The 27,500-nt window shown below is 37.1% G+C and overlaps 1 protein-coding gene across 2 annotated transcripts in view; it reads right to left on the bottom strand.

Annotated features, from left to right (window-relative positions):
- The window catches only part of pcdh17 (protocadherin 17), a 231,441-nt gene that overhangs the window by 118,468 nt on the left and 85,473 nt on the right, over window positions 1-27,500 (bottom strand). For both annotated transcript variants that reach the window (XM_061974704.2, XM_061974705.2), the window contains exons 3-4: window positions 20,466-20,524; window positions 12,330-12,502 (exon numbers count right to left, since the gene is read on the bottom strand). In XM_061974704.2, coding sequence (XP_061830688.1) covers window positions 12,330-12,502; window positions 20,466-20,524 — 232 coding nt within the window. The remainder of the gene's footprint in view (window positions 1-12,329; window positions 12,503-20,465; window positions 20,525-27,500) is intronic.

The raw sequence follows: 27,500 nt of genomic DNA, 5'->3' as shown, positions 1-27,500 counted from the left end.
GCACTTTCCCTAGTAATGAATGAAACAAATTTAAAGAGTAACTTCCGTTACTAATTGATTTCATTTTTTGGCAGAGTAACGGTAATGTTTTAATTGTTAAAAGGAATTTTGTGGACGATGGGTCACAGAACAAACACTGGCGTTATTGGCTAAGCAGAGGCAGAGTCAAAGCGTCTAATCCCACATCGAGCAATTTCCCTAAACAAGGAATGAAAGTCGGAGAGGGGAATCGGCGAAAGCGCGGCGGGGGAGAAAAATAAAGGAGTGCAGCGAAGAGTGAAAAGCAGGTTGGACGAGGCAGGCTGTGGACTGGTAGCGTGTTTGATTGGTGCATGCAGGTAGCAACGTCCTATTCCTGCAGGACTCAGTGCAGCACCAGAGAGGCTGGATAAACAGGCACAGGTTGGCACTTGCATGCTGGAACAGATTTTATCGACTGACTACTCGAGTGCTTTCTGAAACACCCGTTCACTGGTATTTGCTCGGGGGGGCGTATATAAATCTGATTATTTCCGTTCCTCATGGACAACCAAATAGGAACACGCTGACAATGGTAAACATATGGAGCTTTCTAATTGGCCAATTTCTCTTGCCAACGTGTGCATGTTTATTAACACACACAAAACTACTGACAATTGGTACTGTTGAATACCGTATGGGTTATGTTGTTATGGTGGACCAATCAAATTGTTCACATTGAATCAAACACACTGACACAGTTATTCAGTCAGCCATTTAGCCTGCTATACGCTCACCCTCATCAAGTCACGACAAAACGCACAAAACGCAGCCCCAAAGCCAAAGCTGATCGACCTGGCTATTGAAAAAAGACACAAATATTTAATTTTTTAGTGTGTACACCTGCAAATTATAAATGTGCTTAATTTTAACAGTTGCAATTATTATTATTATTATTTTTTTTAATTAAAAAACAACACTTATCAACACACACAAAACTACCAAAAATGGTTACCGTTGAATACCGTATCGGTTCACTTGTTGATGGTACCCATTCCTATGGCGGATCGATGAAATTGTTCACATTAAATTAAACACACTGACACAGTTATTCAGTCAGCCATTTAGCCTGCTATACGCTCACCCTCATCAAGTCACGACGAAACGCACAAAACGCAGCCTCAAAGCCAAAGCCGATCGACCCGGCCATTGAAAAAGGACACAAATATTTCATGTTTCAAGGTGTACACCTGCAAATTATAAATGTGCTTAATTTTAACAGTTGCAATAAAAAATTAGATTTTTTTTAAATAAAAAAACAACATTTATTAACACACACAAAACTACCAAAAATGGTTACTGTTGAATACCGTATCGGTTCACTTGTTGATTGTACCCATTCCTATGGCGGATCGATGAAGTTGTTCACATTAAATTAAACACACTGACACAGTTATTCAGTCAGCCATTTAGCCTGCTATACGCTCACCCTCATCAAGTCACGACGAAACGCACAAAATGCAGCCTCAAAGCCAAAGCTGATCGACCCGGCCATTGAAAAAGGACACAAATATTTAATGTTTCAATGAGTACACTTGTAAATTATAAATGTGCTTAAATTTAACAGTTGCAATAAAATATATATATTTTTAAATTAAATCAAAAAACAACATTTATCAACACACACAAAACTACCGAAAATTGATACCGTTAAATACTGTATCTGATCACTTGTTGACGGTACCCATTCTTATGGCGGTCCGATGAAATTGTTCACATTAAATCAAACACACACACAGTTATTCAATCAGCCATTTAGCCCGCTATACGCTCACCCTCATCAAGTCACGACAAAAAGCAAAAATTACAGCCCCTTAGCCAAAGCCGATCGACCTAGCCATTGAAAATGAATAACAATATTTCATGTTTCAATGTGTACACCCCAAATTAAAAATAGGCGTAATTTTAAAACTAGCAATAAAAACATTTTTTTTTTTTTTTTAATGAAAAACAATATTTATTAATACACTCAAAACTACTGAAAAATGGTACCATTGAATACAGTTGTTGACGGTAACCATCCCGATGGCGGACCAATCAATTTTTTCATATTAAATAAACACACTGACACCGTTATTCAATCAGCCATTCAGCCCGCTATACACTCACCCTCATCAAGTCAAGATGAAATGCACAAAACACAGCCTCAAAGCCAAAGCCAATCGAACCGGCCATCAAAAAAGGATATAAATATTTAATGGTTCAATGTGCACACCTGAAAATTATAAACATATGTCATTTTAAAGGTTGCAATAAAAAAAAAAAAAAAAAAAAATCAAAAACAATATTTATTAACTCACACACAACTACCACAAATCGGTACTGTTGAATACCATATCGGTTCAGCTGTTGATGGTACCCATTCCTATGGCGGACCAATGACATTGTTCACATTAAATGAAACACACACAGTTATTCAGTCAGCCATTTAGCCTGCTATACGCTCACCATCATCAAGTCACGACAAAATGCACAAAACACAGCCCCTTAACCAAAGCCGATTGAAAATGTATAACAATATTTCATGTTTCAATGTGTACACACCCACGTTAAAAATGGGCGTCATTTTAAAACTTGCAATATATATATATATTTTTTTTTAATCAAAAACAATATTTATTAACCCACTCAAAACCACCAAAAAATGGTATCATTGAATACAGTCATTGACGGTAACCATCCCTATGGCGGACAAATGAAACTGTCCACATTAAATCAAACACACTCACATAGTTATTCAGTCAGCCATTTAGCCCGCTATACGCTCACCCTCATCAAGTCAAGATGAAATGCACAAAACACAGCCTCAAAGCCAAAGCTGATCGAACCGGCCATCTAAAAAGGATATGCATATTTAATAGTTCAATGTGCACACCTACAAATGATAAACATATGTAATTTTAAAAGTTGCAATACATTTAAAAAAAAAAATCAAAAACAATATTTATTAACTCACACACAACTACCGCAAATCGGTACTGTTGAATACCATATCGGTTCAGTTGTTGATGGTACCCATTCCTATGGCGGACCAATGAAATTGTTCACATTAAATCAAACACACTCACACAGTTATTCAGTCAGCCATTTAGCCTGCTATACGCTCACCATCATCAAGTCACGACAAAATGCACAAAACACAGCCCCTTAGCCAAAGCCGATTGACCTAGCCATTGAAAATGTATAACAATATTTCATGTTTCAATGTGTACACACCCAAGTTAAAAATGGGCATCATTTTAAAACTTGCAATAATTTTTATATATTTTTTTTCAATCAAAAACAATATTTATTAACACACTCAAAACCACCAAAAAATGGTATCATTGAATACAGTCGTTGACGGTAACCATCCCTATGGCGGACCAATGAAACTGTCCACATTAAATCAAACACAATCACATAGTTATTCAGTCAGCCATTTAGCCCGCTATACGCTCACCATCATCAAGTCAAGATGAAATGCACAAAACAGCCTCAAAGCCAAAACTGATAGAACCGGCCATCAAAAAAGGATATGCATATTTAATAGTTCAATGTGCACACCTATAAATGATAAACATATGTAATTTTAAAAGTTGCAATAAAAAAAAAAAGTTTAAATCAAAAACCATATTTATTAACTCACACACAACTACCGCAAATCGGTACTGTTGAATACCATATCGGTTCAGTTGTTGATGGTACCCATTCCTATGACGGACCAATGAAATTGTTCACATTAAATCAAACACACTCAAACAGTTATTCAGTCAGCCATTTAGCCCGCTATACGCTCACCATCATCAAGTCACGACAAAATGCACACAACACAGCCCCTTAGCCAAAGCCGATTGAAAATGTATAACAATATTTCATGTTTCAATGTGTACACCCCCAAGTTAAAAATGGGCGTCATTTTAAAACTTGCAATAATTTTTTTTTTATTTATTTTTTTTAATCAAAAACAATATTTATTAACACACTCAAAACCACCGAAAAATGGTATCATTGAATACAGTTGTTGACGGTAACCATCTCTATGGCGGACAAATGAAACTGTCCACATTAAATCAAACACACTCACACAGTTATTCAGTCAGCCATTTAGCCCGCTATACGCTCACCATCATCAAGTCACGATGACATGCACAAAACGCAGCCGTTGAAAAAGGACAAAAAATATTTCATTTTTATTCTTAATCCGAAAATTAAGTGGGCACGTCTTATATTTAGATGTGCTTTACAGTGCGGATTACAGTGGTATTGTTATGTGCTCAGAAAGTACAAAAAGTGCACATCTTTTACACAGTTTTACCAAAGAAAAAATAACTGATTAGACAGACAGACAATATATCGGCACAGGTTGGCACTTGCATGCTGGAAGAGATTTTATCGACTGACTACTCAAGTGCGTTCCGAAACACTCGGTGGTACATAAATCTGATTATTTCGGTTCCTCATGGACAATCAAATAGGAACACGCTGACAATGTAAAACATATGGAGCTTTTTAATTGGCCAATTTCTCTTGCCAACGTGTGGGTTTTTTATATCCGTGGTGAAAGCGATGTGAAGGAAAGGAGAGAAGAAGAAGAAGAAAAAAACGCTGTCTAGTCAAACATGCATATTGCAAAGCAGAGTGTTGCGCAAATTGTCGTTGTCATTCCGCGAGGAGTAAAACGGCCCGTCTGTTCCGTGGATTAATAGCGCCATTAAAGGGAATCCATGTCCGCTATGCTGTACTGTACTTCGGGATCCAGTTAGGAAGATAACGGCTTGCCATAAAGAGATGAGCGAATTTCTATGGAAATTTCCATTTTGCAAAGCAGATAAAAAGCAGCGGGTACGGGACTTAAGCATGCCACCTGTGCCATTAAGGCTTGTTACGCCTTTTTTACAAGAACTTTCCTAGCCCGGCTCTCGGCGGTTGTTTAGGGCCCGGCCCCACGGTCACGGTCTGGTGTGAAGATTGGCGTTTCTTGGTCAGTTATAAAAAATATGTCTATTAAAGTTATGATAAAACTTTTTATTGTCAAACTTCAATAAAAAAAAGGTTGTATGAACTACATTCGGAATGTGTAACACAGGGTGGTCCAAACTTCTTGACTTGGGGGCCCGCATTGGGCTAAAAAAAATTGTCTAGGGGCCGAAAGCCGACTGCATGTAAAGTAACTATATATATATATATATATATATATATATATATATATATATATATATTTATATATATATATATATATATATATATATATATATATATAAAAATATATATATATATATATATATATATATATATATATATGTATATATATATGTATATATGTATATGTGTATATATATATATATATATATATATATATATATATATATATATATATATATATATATATATATATATATATATATATATACACATATACATATATACATATATATATACATATATATATATATACACATATACATATATACATATATATATACATATATATATATATATATATATATATATATATATATATATATATATATATATATATACATGTATAATAACAACAATTAATATAATATATATAAAGTAATAATTAGGTAAAAAAAAAAACTACACAATTATCAAAAATATCAGAACAAAACATTACCATTGCAATGTTTGCATGTAAACAAGTAAACAGCTAACATATTTCAAAAACACCACCAGTACAAAGTTAGCTGAAATGCTAACACAAAGGTTGCATGCTAATGTTAGCATGCTGTCAGAAAAACTGCTATCATTCTTTTAAGATGGCGGCAAGTAACGTAATCCATGATTGTTAAATTGAAAGTATGAATTTAACTAAAAATCTAGCATAAAATGTTAGCATGCTAACGTTAACATGCTAACAGGTGAACAGCTAGCATGGTGCTAAGAAACAAAATTCATAATACAAGAAAGTAGCAAAAATATCAGCACAAAACATTACCATTCAACATTAGCATGTAAACAAGTAATCAGCTAACATATTTCAAAGACAGCACCAAGAAACAAACTCTATGACTGTTAGGTTATAAAGTACGAAGTTAGCTGAAATGCTAACCTAAAGGTTGCATGCTAATGTTAGCATGCTGTCAGAAAAACAGCTATCATTCTTTTAAGATGGCGGCAAGTAACGTAATCCATGATTGTTAAATTGAAAGTATGAATTTAACAAAAAATCTAGCATAAAATGCTAGCATGCTAACATTAACATGCTAACAGGGGAACAACTAGCATGGTGCTAAGTAACAAAATTCATAAAACAAGAAAGTAGCAAAAATATCAGCACAAAACATTACCATTCAATGTTAGCATGCAAACAAGTAATCAGCTAACATATTTCAAAGACAGCACCAAGTAACAAACTCTATGACTATTAGGTTAAGAAGTATGGAATTAAATGAAATGCTGCCTTAAAGGTTGCATGTTAACGTTAGCATGCTGTCAGGAAAACAGCTAGCATACTTTTAAGATGGCGGCAAGAAACATAATCCATGATTTTTAAGTTAAAAGTATGAATTTCTAGCATAAAATGTTAGCATGCTAACATTAATATGCTAACAGCTAGCCTACTTTTAAGATGGTGCTAAGTAACAAAATTCACGATACAAGAAATTTGCAAAAAAATATCAGCATGAAACATTACCATTGCAATGTTAGCATGTAAACAAGTAAACAGCTAACATATTTCAAAGACAGCACCAAGTAACAAAATCCTTGACTATTCATGGAGTTAGTTTCAACATGTAGTGTGTAGGGTAGTTCATGGAGTTAGTTTCAACGTGTAGTATGTAGGATAGTTCATGGAGTTAGTTTCAACATGTAGTATGTAGGATAGTTCATGGAGTTAGTTTCAACGTGTAGTATGTAGGGTAGTTCATGGAGTTAGTTTCAACGTGTAGTATGTAGGGTAGTTCATGGAGTTGGTTTCAACGTGTAGTATGTAGGGTAGTTCATGGTGTTAGTTTCAACGTGTAGTATGCAGGGTAGTTCATGGAGTTAGTTTCAACATGTAGTATGTAGGGTAGTTCATGGAGTTAGTTTCAACGTGTAGTATGTAGGGTAGTTCATGGAGTTAGTTTCAACATTTAGTGTGTAGGGTAGTTCATGAAGTTAGTTTCAACATGTAGTATGTAGGGTAGTTCATGGTGTTAGTTTCAACGTGTAGTATGCAGGGTAGTTCATGGAGTTAGTTTCAACATGTAGTATGTAGGGTAGTTCATGGAGTTAGTTTCAACGTGTAGTATGTAGGGTAGTTCATGGAGTTAGTTTCAACATTTAGTGTGTAGGGTAGTTCATGGAGTTAGTTTCAACATGTAGTATGTAGGGTAGTTCATGGAGTTAGTTTCAATGTGTAGTATGTAGGGTAGTTCATGGAGTTAGTTTCAAAATGTAGTGTGTAGGGTAGTTCATGGAGTTAGTTTCAAAATGTAGTGTGTAGGGTAGTTCATGGAGCTAGTTTCAACGTGTAGTATGTAGGGTAGTTCATGGAGTTAGTTTCAACATGTAGTATGTAGGGTAGTTCATGGAGTTAGTTTCAACATGTAGTATGCAGGGTAGTTCGGGGAGTTAGTTTAAACATGTAGTATGTAGGGTAGTTCATGGAGTTAGTTTCAACATGTAGTATTTAGGGTAGTTCATGGAGTTAGTTTCAACATGTAGTATGTAGGGTAGTTCATGGTGTTAGTTTCAACGTGTAGTATGCAGGGTAGTTCATGGAGTTAGTTTCAACATGTAGTATGTAGGGTAGTTCATGGAGTTAGTTTCAACGTGTAGTATGTAGGGTAGTTCATGGAGTTAGTTTCAACATTTAGTGTGTAGGGTAGTTCATGGAGTTAGTTTCAACATGTAGTATGTAGGGTAGTTCATGGAGTTAGTTTCAATGTGTAGTATGTAGGGTAGTTCATGGAGTTAGTTTCAAAATGTAGTGTGTAGGGTAGTTCATGGAGCTAGTTTCAACGTGTAGTATGTAGGGTAGTTCATGGAGTTAGTTTCAATGTGTAGTATGTAGGGTAGTTCATGGAGTTGGTTTCAACATGTAGTATGTAGGGTAGTTCATGGAGTTAGTTTCAACACGTAGTATAAAGGGTAGTTCATGATGTTAGTTTCAACGTGTAGTATGCAGGGTAGTTCATGGAGTTAGTTTCAACATGTAGTATGTAGGGTAGTTCATGGTGTTAGTTTCAACATGTAGTATGTAGGGTAGTTCATAGAGTTAGTTTCAACGTGTAGTATGTAAAGTAGTTCATGGAGTTAGTTTCAACATGTAGTATGTAGGGTAGTTCATGGAGTCAGTTTCAACGTGTAGTATGTAGGGTAGTTCATGGAGCTAGTTTCAACAGGTAGTATTTAGGGTAGTTCATGGAGTTAGTTTCAACATGTAGTATGTAGGGTAGTTCATGGAGTTAATTTCAACATGTAGTATGTAGTGTAGTTCATGAAGTTAGTTTCAACATTTAGTGCGTAGGGTAGTTCATGGAGTTAATTTCAATATGTAGTATGTAGGGTAGTTCATGGAGTTAGTTTCAATGTATACTATGTGTGGTAGTTCATGGAGCTAGTTTCCACATGTAGTATGTAGGGTAGTTCATGGAGTTCGTTTCAACATGTAGTATGTAGGGTAGTTAATGGTGTTAGTTTCAACGTGTACTATGTAGGGTAGTTCATGGAGTTAGTTTCAGCATTTAGTATGTAGGGTAGTTCATGGAGTTAGTTTCAACGTGTAGTTCATGGAGTTAGTTTCAACATGTAGTATGTAGGGTAATGCATAAAGTTAGTTTCAACATGTAGTATGTAGGGTAGTTAATGGAGTTGGTTTCAACATGTAGTATGTAGGGTAGTTCATGGAGTTAGTTTCAACATGTAGGGTAGTTCATGGTGTTAATTTCAACATGTAGTATGTAAGGTAGTTCATGGAGCTAGTTTCAACATGTAGTGTGTAGGGTAGTTCATGGAGTTAGTTTCAACGTATACTATGTGAGTTCATAGAGTTAGTTTCCACGTGTAGTATGTAGGATAGTTCATGGAGTTAGTTTTAACATGTAGTATGTAGGGTAGTTCATGGAGTTAGTTTCAACGTGTAGTATGTAGGGTAGTTCATGGAGTTAGTTTTAACTTGTAGTATGTAGGATAGTTCATGGAGTCACTTTCAACGTGTAGTATGTAGGGTAGTTCATGGAGTTAGTTTCAACATGTAGTATGTAAGGCAGTTCATGGAGTCAGTTTCAACGTGTAGTATGTAGGGTAGTTCATGGAGCTAGTTTCAACATGTAGTGCGTAGGGTAGTTCATGGAGTTAGTTTCAACATGTAGTGTGTGGGGTAGTTCATGGAGTTATTTTCAACGTGTAGTATGTAGGGTAGTTCATGGAGTTAGTTTCAACATGTAGTATGTAGGGTAGTTCAGGGAGTTAGTTTCAACATGTAGTATGTAGGGTAGTTCATGGAGTTAGTTTGGACATGTAGTATGTAGGGTAGTTCATGGAGTTAGTTTCAACATTTAGTGTGTAGGGTAATTCATGAAGTAATTTTCAACAAGTAGTATGTAGGGTAGTTCATGGAGTTAGTTTCAACATGTAGTATGTAGGGTAGTTCAGGGAGTTAGTTTCAACATGTAGTATGTAGGGTAGTTCATGGAGTTAGTTTGGACATGTAGTATTTAGGGTAGTTAATGGAGTCAGTTTCAACGTGTAGTATGTAGGGTAGTTCATGGAGTTAATTTCAAAATGTAGTATGTAGGGTAGTTCATGGAGTTAGTTTCAACATTTAGTGTGTAGGGTAGTTCATGGAGTTAGTTTCAACGTGTAGTATGTAGGATAGTTCATGGAGTTAGTTTCAACATGTAGTATGTAGGGTAGTTCATAGAGTTAGTTTCAACATGTAGTATATAGGGTAGTTCAGGGAGTTAGTTTCAACATGTAGATGTAAGGTAGTTCATGGAGTTAGTTTCAACATGTAGTATGTAGGGTAGTTCATGGAGTTAGTTTCAACATTTAGTGTGTAGGGTAGTTCATGGAGTTAGTTTCAACATGTAGTATGTAGGGTAGTTCATGGAGTTAGTTTCATTATGTAGTATGTAGGGTAGTTCATGGAGTTAGTTTCAACGTGTAGGGTAGTTCATGGTGTTAGTTTCAACGTGTAGTATGTAAGGTAGTTCATGGAGTTAGTTTCAACATGTAGTATGTAGGGTAGTTCATGGAGTTGGTTTCAACATGTAGTATGTAGGGTCGTTCATGGAGTTGGTTTCAACGTTTAGTATGTAGGGTAGTTCATGGTGTTAGTTTCAACGTGTACTATGTAGGGTAGTTCATGGAGTCAGTTTAAACGTGTAGTATGTAGGGTAAATCATGGAGTTAGTTTCAACATGTAGTATGTAGGGTAGTTCATGGAGTTAGTTTCAACATGTACTACAGTATGTAGGGTAGTTCATGGAGTTAGTTTCAACGTGTACTACAGTATGTAGGGTAGTTTATGGAGTTGGTTTCAACGTGTTGTATGTAGGGTAGTTCATGGAGTTGGTTTCAACATGTAGTATGTAGGGTAGTTCATGGAGTTAGTTTCAACATGTAGTATGTAGGGTAGTTCATGGTGTTAGTTTCAACGTGTACTATGTAGGGTAGTTCATGGAGTCAGTTTAAACGTGTAGTATGTAGGGTAAATCATGGAGTTAGTTTCAACATGTAGTATGTAGGGTAGTTCATGGAGTTAGTTTCAACATGTACTACAGTATGTAGGGTAGTTCATGGAGTTAGTTTCAACGTGTACTACAGTATGTAGGGTAGTTTATGGAGTTGGTTTCAACGTGTTGTATGTAGGGTAGTTCATGGAGTTGGTTTCAACATGTAGTATGTAGGGTAGTTCATGGAGTTAGTTTCAACATGTAGTATGTAGGGTAGTTCATGGTGTTAGTTTCAACGTGTACTATGTAGGGTAGTTCATGGAGTCAGTTTAAACGTGTAGTATGTAGGGTAAATCATGGAGTTAGTTTCAACATGTAGTATGTAGGGTAGTTCATGGAGTTAGTTTCAACATGTACTACAGTATGTAGGGTAGTTCATGGAGTTAGTTTCAACGTGTACTACAGTATGTAGGGTAGTTTATGGAGTTGGTTTCAACGTGTTGTATGTAGGGTAGTTCATGGAGTTGGTTTCAACATGTAGTATGTAGGGTAGTTCATGGTGTTAGTTTCAACATGTAGTATGTAGAGTAGTTCATGGAGTTAGTTTTAACATGTAGTATGTAGGGTAGTTCATGGAGTTTGTTTCAACATGTAGTATGTAGGGTAGTTCATGGAGTTAGTTTCAACATATACTATGTGAGTTCATGGAGTTAGTTTCCACGTGTAGTATGTAGGGTGGTTCATGGAGCTAGTTTCAACGTGTAGTATGTAGGGTAGTTCATGGAGTTGGTTTCAACGTGTAGTATGTAGGGTAGTTCTTGGAGTTAATTTCAACATGTAGTATGTAGGGTGGTTCATGGAGTTAGTTTCAACATTTAGTATGTAGGGTAGTTCATGGAGTTAATTTCAACATGTAGTATGTAGGGTAGTTCATGGAGTTAGTTTCAACATGTAGTGTGTAGTGTAGTTCATGGAGTTAGTTTCAACGTGTAGTATGTAGGGTAGTTCATGGAGTTAATTTCAACATGTAGTATGTAGGGTACTTCATGGAGTTAGTTTCAACATTTAGTGTGTAGGGTAGTTCATGGAGTTAATTTCAACATGTTGTATGTAGGGTAGTTCATGGTGCTAGTTTCAACATGTAGTATGTAGGGTAGTTCATGGAGTTAGTTTCAACAAAATTTTGTGAATATTTATTTTTTCCAGAGCGTGTAAACGCACCGGTCCTTCAGAAGTCTGACAACATGAATAAATAAGTCATATCAAAGTCCAAAATTGGAGCCCCGAACACAATCTTTTGTTGGGCCACAGATAAAACCGTGAGGGGGGGGAACAGTAACAACCCCCACCCGGGGAGTTATTGTTCAACACATGTCATGTGTAATCTGCCCGACCCCCAGCGCTTACAACAATTATCCATATTTCATAACCCCGCCGCGGCAGCCACGTTCCTCGCCGCTCGCTTAAGTTATTTTCCGTGTTCCATTATCAAAATTTCAGAGACAGGCGTGGAGGGCGGAAGGACTAAATGGAGAGGCTGAAGTCGCCGGGCTTATAAAAACATAATGGGCTTGTCGTCTTTGATAAAAACGCGTGTAGGACCCACACGTCACGCACACACGCCAGGAAATTACAAGGCTGAGACACGATGGAACGTTTCTGGGTTCATGAGCGAGGAAAAGGAGGGTTTTTTGAGCTCACCTTGCTCCAGAGGGGGCGGTCGGACGCCCGAAGCCTTGAGCTTGAGAGCTTCCTTGGCCGACATGTCGCAGCAGGAGCCTTTGTTGGTGTCCTGGTCGCTGTCGGCCTGGTCGCTGTCGCCGTGGCCGCTGTCTCTCAGGCTCGCTCGCTCCGGGTCTTTGAACGTCGAACTGCTACACCGACAAAAAAAAAACACATGAGTACTCTTCGGATATGTACCTGTTTTAAATTCACTGGTGAATAACTAATCATCTACATACATTCTCCGTCACTCGGGATGTAAACATATGGACATTATTGCGATCAATTTTGGACTACAAGCCCCGAATTTAACTTTTCTGCAGCGATTATTCGATTAATCGAACAAATCAATCGAAATATTGCTGAAATAAATGATAGCTGCAATATCATTATGTTCATCAATTAAAGCAAATAATATAGTCCATCAGAAAAAAAAATATCCTTGTTTATTTAAACTATTTCTGTAAAAAGATACATTGAAGTTATAAAGTGTATTTTATTTGATTACTCGATTAATCAAACAAATTAATCAATAATAAATTAAAGCTGCAAGATGCGATGGACGGGACCGACTTGAGGGCTCATAAAATCTAAACCGGAGCAGTAATTAAAACTGTTTCATCAACTTTTAATCAGAAGGGTTCAATCTCTCTTCTGTGTTAATTTGAAGCCGACACGACAAACACGCTCGGAGGAGATAATGTTTGAAAAAAGGTGACTGTTTTTACTCAACTTTTGTTTTGAAGGGGGAATTGCTGATTTTTGCTGAGGGTTGTGAGTGAATGGAATCTAGGTCTAAGTGAGACCTACATAGAGGTTTTTGTTTCATGTCTCTACGACATTCCTACTGGGAGTTGCAGGCAGTTTTGTCTGTGTTTTCTTCCTAGGGGGCGCTAGAGCGCAATTTTGAGTTTTGGGGTTTGGTTTTTTTGATTGCATCGCAATTTTCGCAAGTCCAATTTGGTGAGTTTTGAAGCATGTTAAGGGGGTCAAATTACAGCTCAAAGAGGCGGCAGAATAATAATAAAACGCTAGAATTACAATAGGGTCCTCTGTCCCAAAGGGACTTGGTCCCTAATAATCAATAGATGCAATTTCAATGTTGCTTATAAACATGAGCATATTTCAAAGGTGCAATAAAAAATGATATAAAAAAAAAAATAAAAATAAAATATATATATATATATATATATATATATACATATATATATACAGAAGGGTTCAATCTCTCTCCTGTGCTAATTTGAAGCCGGCACGACAAACGCGCTCGGAGGAGATAATGTTTGAAAAAAGGTGACTGTTTTTACTCAACTTTCGTTTTGAAGGGGGAATTGCAAACTTCCTGTTGATTTTTGCTGAGGGTTGTGAGTGAATGGAATCTAGGTCTAAGTGAGACCTACATAGAGGTTTTTGTTTCATGTCTCTACGACATTCCTACTGGAAGTTGCAGGCAGTTTTGTCTGTGTTTTCTTCCTAGGGGGCGCTAGAGCGCAATTTTGAGTTTTGGGGTTTGGTTTTTTTGATTGCATCGCAATTTTCGCAAGTCCAATTTGGTGAGTTTTGAAGCATGTTAAGGGGGTCAAATTACAGCTCAAAGAGGCGGCAGAATAATAATAAAACGCTAGAATTACAATAGGGTCCTCTGTCCCAAAGGGACTTGGTCCCTAATAATCAATAGATGCAATTTCAATGTTCCTTATAAACATGAGCATATTTCAAAGGTGCAATAAAAAATGATATATATAAAAAAAAAAAAAAAAAAAAAAATAAAAATATATATATAAATATATATATATATATATATATATATATATATATATATATATATACATATATATATATATACAGAAGTGTTCAATCTCTCTCCTGTGCTAATTTGAAGCCGACACGACAAACGCGCTCAGAGGAGATAATGTTTGAAAAAAAAGGTGACTGTTTTTACTCAATTTTTGTTTTGAAGGGGGAATTGCAAACTTCCTGTTGATTTTTGCTGAGGGTTGTGAGTGAATGAAATCTAGGTCTAAGTGAGACCTACGTAGAGGTTTTTGTTTCATGTCTCTAGGACATTCCTACTGGAAGTTGCAGGCAGTTTTGTCTGTGTTTTCTTCCTAGGGGGCGCTAGAGCGCAATTCCAATTACTCGATTAATCGAACAAATTAATCAATAATAAATACAATTAAAGCTGCAAGCAGCGATGGACGGGACCGACTTTGAGGGCTCATAAAATCTAAACCGGAGCAGTAATTAAAAGTCTTTCATCGACTTTTAATCAGAAGGGTTTAATCTCTCTCCTGTGCTAATTTGAAGCCGACACGACAAACGCGCTCGGAGGAGATAATGTTTGAAAAAAGGTGACTGTTTTTACTCAACTTTTGTTTTGAAGGGGGAATTGCAAACTTCCTGTTGATTTTTGCTGAGGGTTGTGAGTGAATGGAATCTAGGTCTAAGTGAGACCTACATAGAGGTTTTTGTTTCATGTCTCTACGACATTCCTACTGGGAGTTGCAGGCAGTTTTGTCTGTGTTTTCTTCCTAGGGGGCGCTAGAGCGCAATTTAGAGTTTTGGGGTTTGGTTTTTTGAATGCATCGCAATTTTTGCAAGTCTAATTTGGTGAGTTTTGAAGCATGTTAAGGGGGTCAAAATACAACTCAAAGATGCGGCGGAATAATAATAATAATAAAACGCTAGAAATACAATAGGGTCCTCTGTCCCAAAGGGACTTGGTCCCTAATAATCAATAGATGCAATTTCAATGTTGCTTATAAACATGAGCATATTTCAAAGGTGCAATAAAAAATGACATTAAAAAAAAAAAAAAAAAAATATATATATATATATATATATATATATATATATATATATATATATATATATGTATATATATATATACAAATATATATACAGAAGGGTTCAATCTCTCTCCTGTGCTAATTTGAAGCCGACACGACAAACGCGCTCGGAGGAGATAATGTTTGAAAAAAGGTGACTGTTTTTCCTCAACTTTTGTTTTGAAGGGAGAATTGCAAACTTCCTGTTGATTTTTGCTGAGGGTTGTGAGTGAATGGAATCTAGGTCTAAGTGAGACCTACATAGAGGTTTTTGTTTCATGTCTCTACGACATTCCTACTGGGAGTTACAGGCAGTGTTGTCTGTGTTTTCTTCCTAGGGGGCGCTAGAGCGCAATTCCGATTACTCGATTAATCGAACAAATTAATCAATAATAAACCAAATTAAAGCTGCAAGCAGCGATGGACGGGACCGACTTTGAGGGCTCATAAAATCTAAACCGGAGCAGTAATTAAAAGTCTTTCATTGACTTTTAATCAGAAGGGTTTAATCTCTCTCCTGTGTTAATTTGAAGCCGACACGACAAACACGCTCGGAAGAGATAATGTTTAAAAAAATGTGACTGTTTTTACTCAACTTTTGTTTTGAAGGGGGAATTGCAAACTTCTTGTTGATTTTTGCTGAGGGTTGTGAGTGAATGACATCTAGGTCTAAGTGAGACCTACGTAGAGGTTTTTGTTTCATGTCTCTAGGACATTCCTACTGGGAGTTACAGGCAGTTTTGTCTGTGTTTTCTTCCTAGGGGGCGCTAGAACGCAATTCCGATTACTCGATTAATCGAACAAATTAATCAATAATAAATCAAATTAAAGCTGCAAGCAGCGATGGACGGGACCGACTTTGAGGGCTCATAAAATCTTAACCGGAGCAGTAATTAAAACTCTTTCATCGACTTTTAATCAGAAGGGTTTAATCTCTCTCCTGTGCTAATTTGAAGCCGACACGACAAACACGCTCGGAGGAGATAATGTTTGAAAAAAGGTGACTGTTTTTACTCAACTTTTGTTTTGAAGGGGGAATTGCAAACTTCCTGTTGATTTTTGCTGAGGGTTGTGAGTGAATGGAATCTAGGTCTAAGTGAGACCTACGTAGAGGTTTTCGTTTCATGTCTCTAGGACATTCCTACTGGGAGTTACAGGCAGTTTTGTGTGTGTTTTCTTCCTAGGGGGCGCTAGAGCGCAATTCCGATTACTCGATTAATCGAACAAATTAATCAATAATAAATCCAATAAAGCTGCAAGCAGCGATGGAAGGGACCGACTTTGAGGGCTCATAAAATCTAAACCGGAGCAGTAATTAAAACTCTTTCATCGACTTTTAATCAGAAGGGTTTAATCCCTCTCCTGTGCTAATTTGAAGCCGACACGACAAACGCGCTCGGAGGAGATAATGTTTGAAACTCAACTTTTTTACTCATTTTTTGTTTTGAAAGGGGAATTGCAAACTTCCTGTTGATTTTTGCTGAGGGTTGTGAGTGAATGGAATCTAGGTCTAAGTGAGACCTACGTAGAGGTTTTTGTTTCATGTCTCTAGGACATTCCTACTGGAAGTTACAGGCAGTTTTGTCTGTGTTTCCTTCCTAGGGGGCGCTAGAGCGCAATTCCGATTACTCGATTAATCGAACAAATTAATCAATAATAAATTAAATTAAAGCTGCAAGCAGCGATGGACATGGCCGACTTTGAGGGCTCATAAAATCTAAACCGGAGCAGTAATTAAAACTCTTTCATCGACTTTTAATCAGAAGGGTTTAATCCGTCTCCTGTGTTAATTTGAAGCCGACACGACAAACGCGCTCGGAGGGGATAATGTTTGAAAAAATGTGACTGTTTTTCCTCAACTTTTGTTTTGAAGGGGGAATTGCAAACTTCCTGTTGATTTTTGCTGAGGGTTGTGAGTGAATGGAATCTAGGTCTAAGTGAGACCTACATAGAGGTTTTTGTTTCATATCTCTACGACATTCCAACTGGGAGTTACAGGCAGTTTTGTATGTTTTCTTCCTAGGGGGCGCTAGAGCGCAATTCCGATTACTCGATTAATCGAACAAATTAATCAATAATAAATCAAATTAAAGCTGCAAGCAGCAATGGACGGGACCGACTTTGAGGGCTCATAAAATCTAAACCGGAGCAGTAATTAAAAGTCTTTCATCGACTTTTAATCAGAAGGGTTTAATCTCTCTCCTGTGCTAATTTGAAGCCGACACGACAAACGCGCTCAGAGGAGATAATGTTTGAAAAAAGTTGACTGTTTTTACTCAACTTTTGTTTTGAAGGGGGAATTGCAAACTTCCTGTTGATTTTTGCTGAGGGTTGTGAGTGAATGGAATCTAGGTCTAAGTGAGACCTACGTAGAGGTTTTTGTTTCATGTCTCTAGGACATTCCTACTGGGAGTTGCAGGCAGTTTTGTCTGTGTTTTCTTCCTAGGGGGCGCTAGAGCGCAATTCCGATTACTCGATTAATCGAACAAATTAATCAATAATAAATCCAATTAAAGCTACAAGCAGCGATGGACGGGACCGACTTTGAAGGCTCATAAAATCTAAACCGGAACAGTAATTAAAACTCTTTCATCAACTTTTAATCAGAAGGGTTTGATCTCTCTCCTGTGCTAATTTGAAGCCGACACGACAAACACGCTCGGAGGGGATAATGTTTGAAAAAAGGTGACTGTTTTTACTCAACTTTTGTTTTGAAGGGGGAATTGCAAACTTCCTGTTGATTTTTGCTGAGGGTTGTGAGTGAATGGAATCTAGGTCTAAGTGAGACCTACGTAGAGGTTTTTGTTTCATGTCTCTACGACATTCCTACTGGGAGTTACAGGCAGTTTTGTCTGTTTTCTTCCTAGGGGGCGCTAGAGCGCAATTCCGATTACTCGATTAATCAAACAAATTAATCAATAATAAATCCAATTAAAGCTGCAAGCAGCGATGGACGGGACCGACTTTGAAGGCTCATAAAATCTAAACCGGAGCAGTAATTAAAACTCTTTCATCAACTTTTGTACAGAAGGGTTTAATCTGTCTCCTGTGCTAATTTGAAGCCGACACGACAAACACGCTCGGAGGAGATAATGTTTGAAACTCAACTTTTTTACTCAACTTTTGTTTTGAAGGGGGAATTGCAAACTTCCTGTTGATTTTTGCTGAGGATTGTGAGTGAATGAAATCTAGGTCTGAGTGAGACCTACGTAGAGGTTTTTGTTTCATGTCTCTAGGACATTCTTACTGGAAGTTACAGGCAGTTTTGTCTGTGTTTTCTTCCTAGGGGGCGCTAGAGCGCAATTCCGATTACTCGATTAATCGAACAAATTAATCAATAATAAATCAAATTAAAGCTGCAAGCAGCGATGGACGGGACCGACTTTGAGGGCTCATAAAATCTAAACCGGAGCAGTAATTAAAACTTTTTCATCAACTTTTATACAGAAGGGTTTAACCTGTCTCCTGTGCTAATTTGAAGCCGACACGACAAACGCGCTCGGAGGAGATAATGTTTGAAAAAAGGTGACTGTTTTTACTCAACTTTTGTTTTGAAGGGGGAATTGCAAACTTCCTGTTGATTTTTGCTGAGGGTTGTGAGTGAATGGAATCTAGGTCTAAGTGAGACCTACGTAGAGGTTTTTGTTTCATGTCTCTACGACATTCCTACTGGGAGTTGCAGGCAGTTTTGTCTGTGTTTTCTTCCTAGGGGGCGCTAGAGCGCAATTTTGAGTTTTGGGGTTTGGTTTTTTGATTAGATCGCAATTTTTGCCAGTCCAATTTGGTGAGTTTTGAAGCATGTTAAGGGGGTCAAATTACAGCTCAAAGAGGCGGCGGAATAATAATAATAAAACGCTAGAAATACAGTAGGGGTCTCTGTCCCAAAGGGACTTGGTCCCTAATAATCAATAGATGCAATTTCAATGTTGCTTATAAACATGAGCATATTTCAAAGTTGCAATAAAAAAATTATATATATATATATATATATATATATACATATATATTTCTTTTAAATCAAAAACAATATTTATTAACCTACAAAAAAAAACTGAATTTCCCTGGTACCGGGAATTGGAACCGTATCGATTCAGTTGTTGATGGTACCCATCCTTATGACCAATGAAATTGTTCACATTAAATCAAACCCACTCACACAGTTATTCAGTCAGCCATTTAGCGTGCTATACGCTCACCATCATCAAGTCACGACAAAAATACACAAAACGCAGCCCCAAAGCCAAAGCAGGTCCACCCGGCCATTGAAAAAGGATGAAAATATTTATTGCTTCTATATGTACGCCTGCAGCTTATAAACATGTGCATAATTAAAAGTTATGATAAAAATAAGATTTTTTTAAAATCAAAAACAATATTTATTAAACTCCAAAACAAACTACTGATAATTTGTAACCCTGAATACTGGTATTAATTGCCAGGTACCGGGAATTGGAACCGTATTGGTTCAATTGTCAACGGTACCCATCCCAATGGTGGACCATTGAAATTGTTCACATTAAATGAAACACACTCATGAAGTTATTCAGTCAGCCATTTAGCGTGCTATACGCTCACCATCATCAAGTCACAACAAAATGCACAAAACACAGCCCCAAAGCCAAAGCCGATCGACCGGGCCATTAAAAAAGCATATAAATATTTCATATGTCAATGTGCACACCTGCAGCTTATACACATGTGCAATTTACACATTTACAAAATAAAATTAAGTGGCTGCGGCTTATATTCAGGTGTGCTCTATAGTGAAGTGCTCAAATGTACAAATATTTTATTTTATAAGTTTTATTTAAAAAAATAAAAACAATATTAAACAGACACACAATATACTTTCCTTAGCAGAAAAACAACATTAAAAATTAAATATTGTTCTTATTTTGTAAGAGCCATAATATTTTTATTTGACTGTTTAAATATGTATGAGTATCTTAGTTGCTGGAACACTAATGCGTTCCTACAAGTTCAGATTGGGGTATGTCGTTAACGTCTCTTGTATTCATGCTGGCATTTAAGCTAGCCGCCTATTAGCGCGCTAGCTCGCCGTCGCCAGTAAATTGGAAGTATCACCGGTCCGCGTGTTTATCCAAATGCGGTTATCAATCAACGGTTTTTACGATCATTTTAATTTAAAACGTTAATACCAATCGCCGAGAGTTTTGCCTCCGTTTTTCATTAACACGGCTAATCGTTACATCCCTAGTCGTGACAAACGAGGGAGAGGAAAACAAAGGTCTGAGACGCTATGACGGTGGCGGAAGCCAGCACCTACCTCTGAACAAACTGCTGTCTGCTTCCCATGTAATTAGGCTCAGCGGGGAAACTGTCCGTCTGTGGAAGAAAAGAGAGAAAAAAGTATGTACTGGGTACTTGAAAACCCTTCCCAGCATGGAGCAAGATCACCAGGTGATTAATTATGCAAGAAAAACGGCGTAAAAGGACAGACACCGGGTGGATATAACAACGGAAACTTTTCAGGCTTGACGATGTCATTGTGTCATAAACAAATCAACAAGCTGGAGAATGTGCATACACATCAAACGTGGACAACAATCATAAGGCTATTGATTTAATTCACCCCAAATAGTATCCACAGTACAACACGGACAAATGTCAATAAATCTGCAGAATCATTTAAATATACAGTATATTGCCAAAAGTATTTGGCCACCCATACAAATAATGAGAATCAGGTGCCGTAGCAGTGACGTGCAGTCACTAGAGGCAGGTGAGGCCCCCGCCTCACCTGCCTCATGGAAAGAAAAAAAATGTAAAAGGAAAAAAAAATAGAATAAATTGTTATATGTATCCAGTGATTATACTATAAAGTTATTTTTCATTTAACTTCACCAGTTTTAGATTATTTTTATTCAAAATCGCTGAATTTTCACATATGCCGTTGAAATACTGAGAAGAGACGGTGCGGTGAACAGCAGCCAATTGAGGCACGTCACTCAGTGCCTCAACATGGATTGCGCAATGACTCGGCTAACTGCTGGCCTGCTGTGCAGTGAGACCGTATTGCTATATGAACTATATTATACATTTCCATAGTTTAGTTAGCTGAGGTATATAATGTACAGTGTATTTTGTCAACAACTGTATATGTGTAAAGTATTTCTTGTGCTGAGCGATCATAAAACGGCTGCAAAAGACGCACTGTGTGAGGCTCGCCTCCTGCAACCCCGCCGTAGAATTGTTATATCGACTAAAGCCCACACTTAAACTTTCCACGTGCAAGATTGAATCTATTTAAAAAAAATATTTCATAAGAAGCCAAAAAGTGCAAAAACAATAATGTTCGTGTTGGAGGAGTTGTGAATGACTGCAGGGCCACAACATTAGGTACACCTGCAGACTGCAGGTGTACCTAATTCACAACTCCTCCAACACGAACATTATTGTTTTTGCACTTTTTGGCTTCTTATTAAATCACTTTTGTAACCTATTTTTATGGGCTTTCCTCTTTGTGATGTTAAGTTCCCGTTATTGCGCTGTTATACAGTATATGCCTTGAGCTCTTATTTTGAAGGCGCTAAGAGCGGAAGTGATGTCACGTTGCGGAGGTTTTTGAAAGAAGGTAAATAAAGTGGTCCTCGTGTAAACTGGAGCCTCCGTGTTTGTTATGTTGTAGTTTCATACAGTATAGACGACATTTATAAACCCTCGGTTACACTTTTTTAAATAGATTCAATCTTGCACGAGGAAAGTTTAAGTGAGGGCTTTAGTTGCGGCGCATGGACTTAATTTCTAAGTAAAGGTATGACCATAATAACGTTTTTTTTATTAAATGTGCTTTTTTGTGTGCTACAGTTTGTATGTGTAAAGTTAAAGTTAAGTTAAAGTACCAATGATTGTCACACACACACTAGGTGTGGTGAAATTTGTCCTCTGCATTTGACCCATCCCCTTGATCACCCCTTGGGAGGTGAGGGGAGCAGTGGGCAGCAGCGGTGCCGCGCCTGGGAATCATTTTTGGTGATTTAACCCCCAATTCCAACCCTTGATGCTGAGTGGCAAGCAGGGAAGAATGCTGGTATGAGCTTTTAAACATAACCCGTTAACTGCTGCCAATCAAATGGTGAATAAGATACTCTTTAGGGTTCATATGTTTGTAAATCTGACTGTGATGAAGTCAGTGCCTCACCAGCCATCAACCTCACCGCACGTCACTGTGCCCTAGTCACTTGGCCTGGTGTATTAAATCAAGCACTTAGGTATGGAGGCTGTTTCTACAAAATGTTGTGAAAGAATGGGCCGCTCTCAGTGATTTCATAGGATGCCACCTGTGCAACAAATCCAGTCGTGAAATGTCCTCGCTCCTAAATATTCCAAAGTCAACTTTATTATAAGAAAAGTGAAGAGTTTGGGAACAACAGCAAGTCAGCCACCAAGTGGTAGGCCACGTAAACTGACGAGAGAGGGGTCAGCGGATGCTGAAGCGCATAGTGCAAATACTTTCTGCAAAATCAGTTGCTACAGAGCTTCGAACTTCAATGTGATCTTCCAATTAGCCCACGTACAGTACGCAGAGAGCTTCATGGAAAGGAGGCAGCCAAGATGACAGATGGCGGATGAAAATATCACAGCCAAGGACGGACATCGAGTACCTCGACGCAGACAAAACAGAGACCGTGCGAAATCACGAGTGTCAGCACATTTCCATTCTGAATAATCTACTGCGGGTGCTTGCATTACCCCTCCCTGTGTGTTTCATTCGATTACTCGATTAATCGAACAAATGAATCAGTAATAAATAAAACAATCAATAGCTGCAATTCCAATGATACAGTACGTGCATTTATAACAACAAATAATAAAGTCCATCAGAAATATCCTTGTTTATTACAACAATTCTTCCTAAAAGACGCATTGAGGTTGTTAGGTGTGTTTTATTCGATTATTCGATTAATCGAACAAATGAATCAATAATAAATAAAATAATCAATAGCTGCAATTTCAATGTAACAGTATGTGCATTTATAACAAAAAAAACAAAGTCCATCAGAAAAAATGTTTGTTTATTGAGGTTATTAGGTGTGTTTTATTTGACTACTCGATTAATCAAACCAATTAATCGATAGATTACTGAAATAATTGATAGCTGTAATTTCAATGTTTCAGTTTGTGCATTTATCACAACAAAGAATAAAGTCCATCAGAAAATCATTGTTTATTACATCTATTGTCCCTAAAAGATGAATTGAGGTAATTAGGTGTGTTTCATTCGATAACTCGATTAATCGAACAAATGAATCAGTAATAAAAAAAACAATCAATAGCTGCAATTCCAATGATACAGTACGTGCATTTATAACAACAAATAATAAAGTCCATCAGAAATATCCTTGTTTATTACAACAATTCTTCCTAAAAGACGCATTGAGGTTGTTAGGTGTGTTTTATTCGATTATTCGATTAATCGAAAAAATGAATCAGTAATAAATAAAATAATCAATAGTTGCAATTTCAATGTAACAGTATGTGCATTTATAACAAAAAAAACAAAGTCCATCGGAAAAAAATGTTTGTTTATTGAGGTTATTAGGTGTGTTTTATTTGACTACTCGATTAATCAAACCAATTAATCGATAGATTACTGAAATAATTGATAGCTGTAATTTCAATGTTTCAGTTTGTGCATTTATCACAACAAAATAATAAAGTCCATCAGAAAATCATTGTTCATTACATCTATTGTCCCTAAAAGATGAATTGAGGTAATTAGGTGTGTTTCACTCGATTAATCAATTAATCGAACAAATGAATCAGTAATAAATAAAACAATCAATAGCTGCAATTCCAATGATACAGTACATGCATTTATAACAACAAATAATAAAGTCCATCAGAAATATCCTTGTTTATTACAACAATTCTTCCTAAAAGACGCATTGAGGTTGTTAGGTGTGTTTTATTCGAATATTCGATTAATCGAACAAATTAATCAGTAATAAATAAAATAATCAATATCTGAAATTTCAATGTAACAGTATGTGCATTTAAAACCAAAAAAACCAAAGTCCATCAGAAAAAATGTTTGTTTATTGAAGTTATTAGGTGTGTTTTATTTGACTAATCGATTAATCAAACCAATTAATCGATAGATTACTGAAATAATTGATAGCTGTAATTTCAATGTTTCAGTTTGTGCATTTATCACAACAAAGAATAAAGTCCATCAGAAAATCATTGTTTATTACAACTATTGTCCCTAAAAGATGAATTGAGGTAATTAGGTGTGTTTCATTCGATTACTCGATTAATCGAACAAATGAATCAGTAATAAATAAAACAATCAATAGCTGCAATTCCAATGATACAGTACGTGCATTTATAAAGACAAATAATAAAGTCTATCAGAAATATCCTTGTTTATTACAACAATTCTTCCTAAAAAACGCATTGAGGTTGTTAGGTGTGTTTTATTCAATTATTCGATTAATCGAACAAATGAATCAGTAATAAATAAAATAATCAATAGCTGCAATTTCAATGTAACAGTATGTGCATTTATAACAAAAAAAAAACAAAGTCCATCCGAAAAAATGTTTGTTTATTGAGGTTATTAGGTGTGTTTTATTTGACTACTCGATTAATCAAACCAATTAATCGATAGATTACTGAAATAATTGATAGCTGTAATTTCAATGTTTCAGTTTGTGCATTTATCACAACAAAGAATAAAGTCCATCAGAAAATCATTGTTTATTACATCTATTGTCCCTAAAAGATGAATTGAGGTAATTAGGTGTGTTTCATTCGATTACTCGATTAATCGAACAAATGAATCAGTAATAAATAAAACAATCAATAGCTGCAATTCCAATGATAGAGTACGTGCATTTAAAACAACAAATAATAAAGTCCATCAGAAATATCCTTGTTTATTACAACAATTCTTCCTAAAAGACGCATTGAGGTTGTTAGGTGTGTTTTATTCGATTATTCGATTAATCGAACAAATGCATCGATAATTCCTCAAATAATCAATAGCTGCAGCCCTGGTTGGAGATGTTCTTACCTGCATCATTAATTACAAGAAAATATGCCGTGCAAGTGTTTTTAATCACGTCAATTGACACCAAAGGTCAACCATCCTTCCAGAAGGGTGTCTGACCTTTACAGAAATATCCGTCCCCCCCTGTCTTCAAATCAAAGGAAAACAAGCGAGGTTCAGAGCGCAGTGCGGATCTCACTTGGCAGAAGAGCAGCAGGAAGAATGAGATTATAGGTTAAAAGGAAGGGTGTAATTATCTGGGCTCAATAAGAGCAGTGATCAGAGTAACACAAACCGTGTTACTCGGGAGTTGAACGCTGAGAGATGGCTTCTCTTGGCTGCCAGTCAAGACCAGTATTTCAATGTCACCTGTGCTCGGCGGTTGGCTCCGCAAACAACAAAAGCCTGCGAAGGTCAGAGAGGATTTTTGAATTCCACATGCTTACCGTTACCCTGGACTTTAAGGTTGCACAGAAAACATAATGAAATGATTTGGCATTGAAATGTTAACAGCGGGAGGTTTGGTTCTTAGAAAAACAGAAGAAAATAAATGGAGTTTGAATTATTTTTGTCTGTGGACCGAGGACTCATCCTTGGACGCAAGCTTTCAATCAGCGTGACATTGCTGAACCTGAATCCGGTCGGGATGGAAGGACGTTTGCAGAAAATGGACGCTGTGGTTTTGTGGATATATAAATATAAATATATATATATATATATATATATATACATACATATATATATATTGGGGCTCCAGTACTATGGAATGCCCTCCCGGTAACAGTTAGAGATGCTACCTCAGTAGAAGCATTTAATTCCCATCTTAAAACTCATTTGTGTACTCTAGCCTTTAAATAGACCCCCCTTTATGGACCGTTTCTTTTCCTTTCTCCTCTGCTCCCCCTATCCCTTGTGGAGGGGGAGACACACAGGTCCGGTGGCCATGGATGAAGTGCTGGCTGTCCAGAGTCGGGACCCGGGGTGGACCGCTTGCCTGTGCATCGGTTGGGGACATCTCTGCGCTGCTGACCTGTCTCCGCTCGGGATGGTTTCCTGCTGGCCCCACTATGGACTGGACTCTCACTATTATGTTTGATCCACTATGGACTGGACTCTCACTATTATGTTAGATCCACTATGGACTGGACTTTCACTATTATGTTAGATCCACTATGGACTGGACTCTCTAACTATTATGTTAGATCCACTATGGACTGGACTCTCTCACTATTATGTTAGATCAACTATGGACTGGACTCTCACTATTATGTTAGATCCACTATGGACTGGACTCTCACGATTATGTTAGATCCACTATGGACTGGACTCTCTCACTATTATGTTAGATCCACTATGGACTGGACTCTCTCACTATTATGTTAGATCAACTATGGACTGGACTCTCACTATTATGTTGGATCCACTATGGACTGGACTTTCACTATTATGTTACATCCACTATGGACTGGACTCTCACTATTATGTTGGATCCACTATGGACTGGACTTTCACTACTATGGACTGGACTCTCGTTATTATGTTAGATCCACTATGGACTGGACTCTCACTATTATGTTGGATCCACTATGGACTGGACTTTCACTATTATGTTAGATCCACTATGGTCTGGACTCTCACAGTATTATGTTAGATCCACCATGGAATGGACTCTCACTATTATGTTAGATCCACTATGCACTGGACTCTCACACTATTATGTTAGATCCACTATGGACTGGACTATCACTATTATGTTAGATCCACTATGGACTGGACTCTCACTATTATGTTAGATCCACTATGGACTGGACTCTCACTATTATGTTAGATCCACTATGGACTGGACTATCACTATTATGTTAGATCCACTATGGTCTGGACTCTCACACTATTATGTTAGATCCACTATGGACTGGACTCTAACTATTATGTTAGATCCACTATGGACTGGACTCTCACTGTTATGTTAGATCCACTATGAACTGGACTCTCACTATTATGTTAGATCCACTATGGACTGGACTCTAACTATTTTGTTAGAATCACAATAGACTGGACTCTCACACTATTATGTTAGATCCACTATGGACTGGACTCTCACACTATTATGTTAGATCCACTATGGACTGGACTCTCACACTATTATGTTAGATCCACTATGGACTGGACTTTCACAATATTATGTTAGATCCACTATGGACTGGACTTTCACTATTATGTTAGAACCACTATGGACTGGACTCTCACTATTATGTTAGATCTACTATGGACTGGACTCTCACTATTATGTTAGATCCACTATGGACT

Source organism: Nerophis lumbriciformis, linkage group LG15 (genome assembly GCF_033978685.3).
Source record: "Nerophis lumbriciformis linkage group LG15, RoL_Nlum_v2.1, whole genome shotgun sequence".
Classification (NCBI taxonomy): Eukaryota; Metazoa; Chordata; class Actinopteri; order Syngnathiformes; family Syngnathidae; genus Nerophis; species Nerophis lumbriciformis.
Note: the sequence above shows the minus strand (reverse complement) of the source record. Positions and strands in the feature narration are given on the sequence as shown.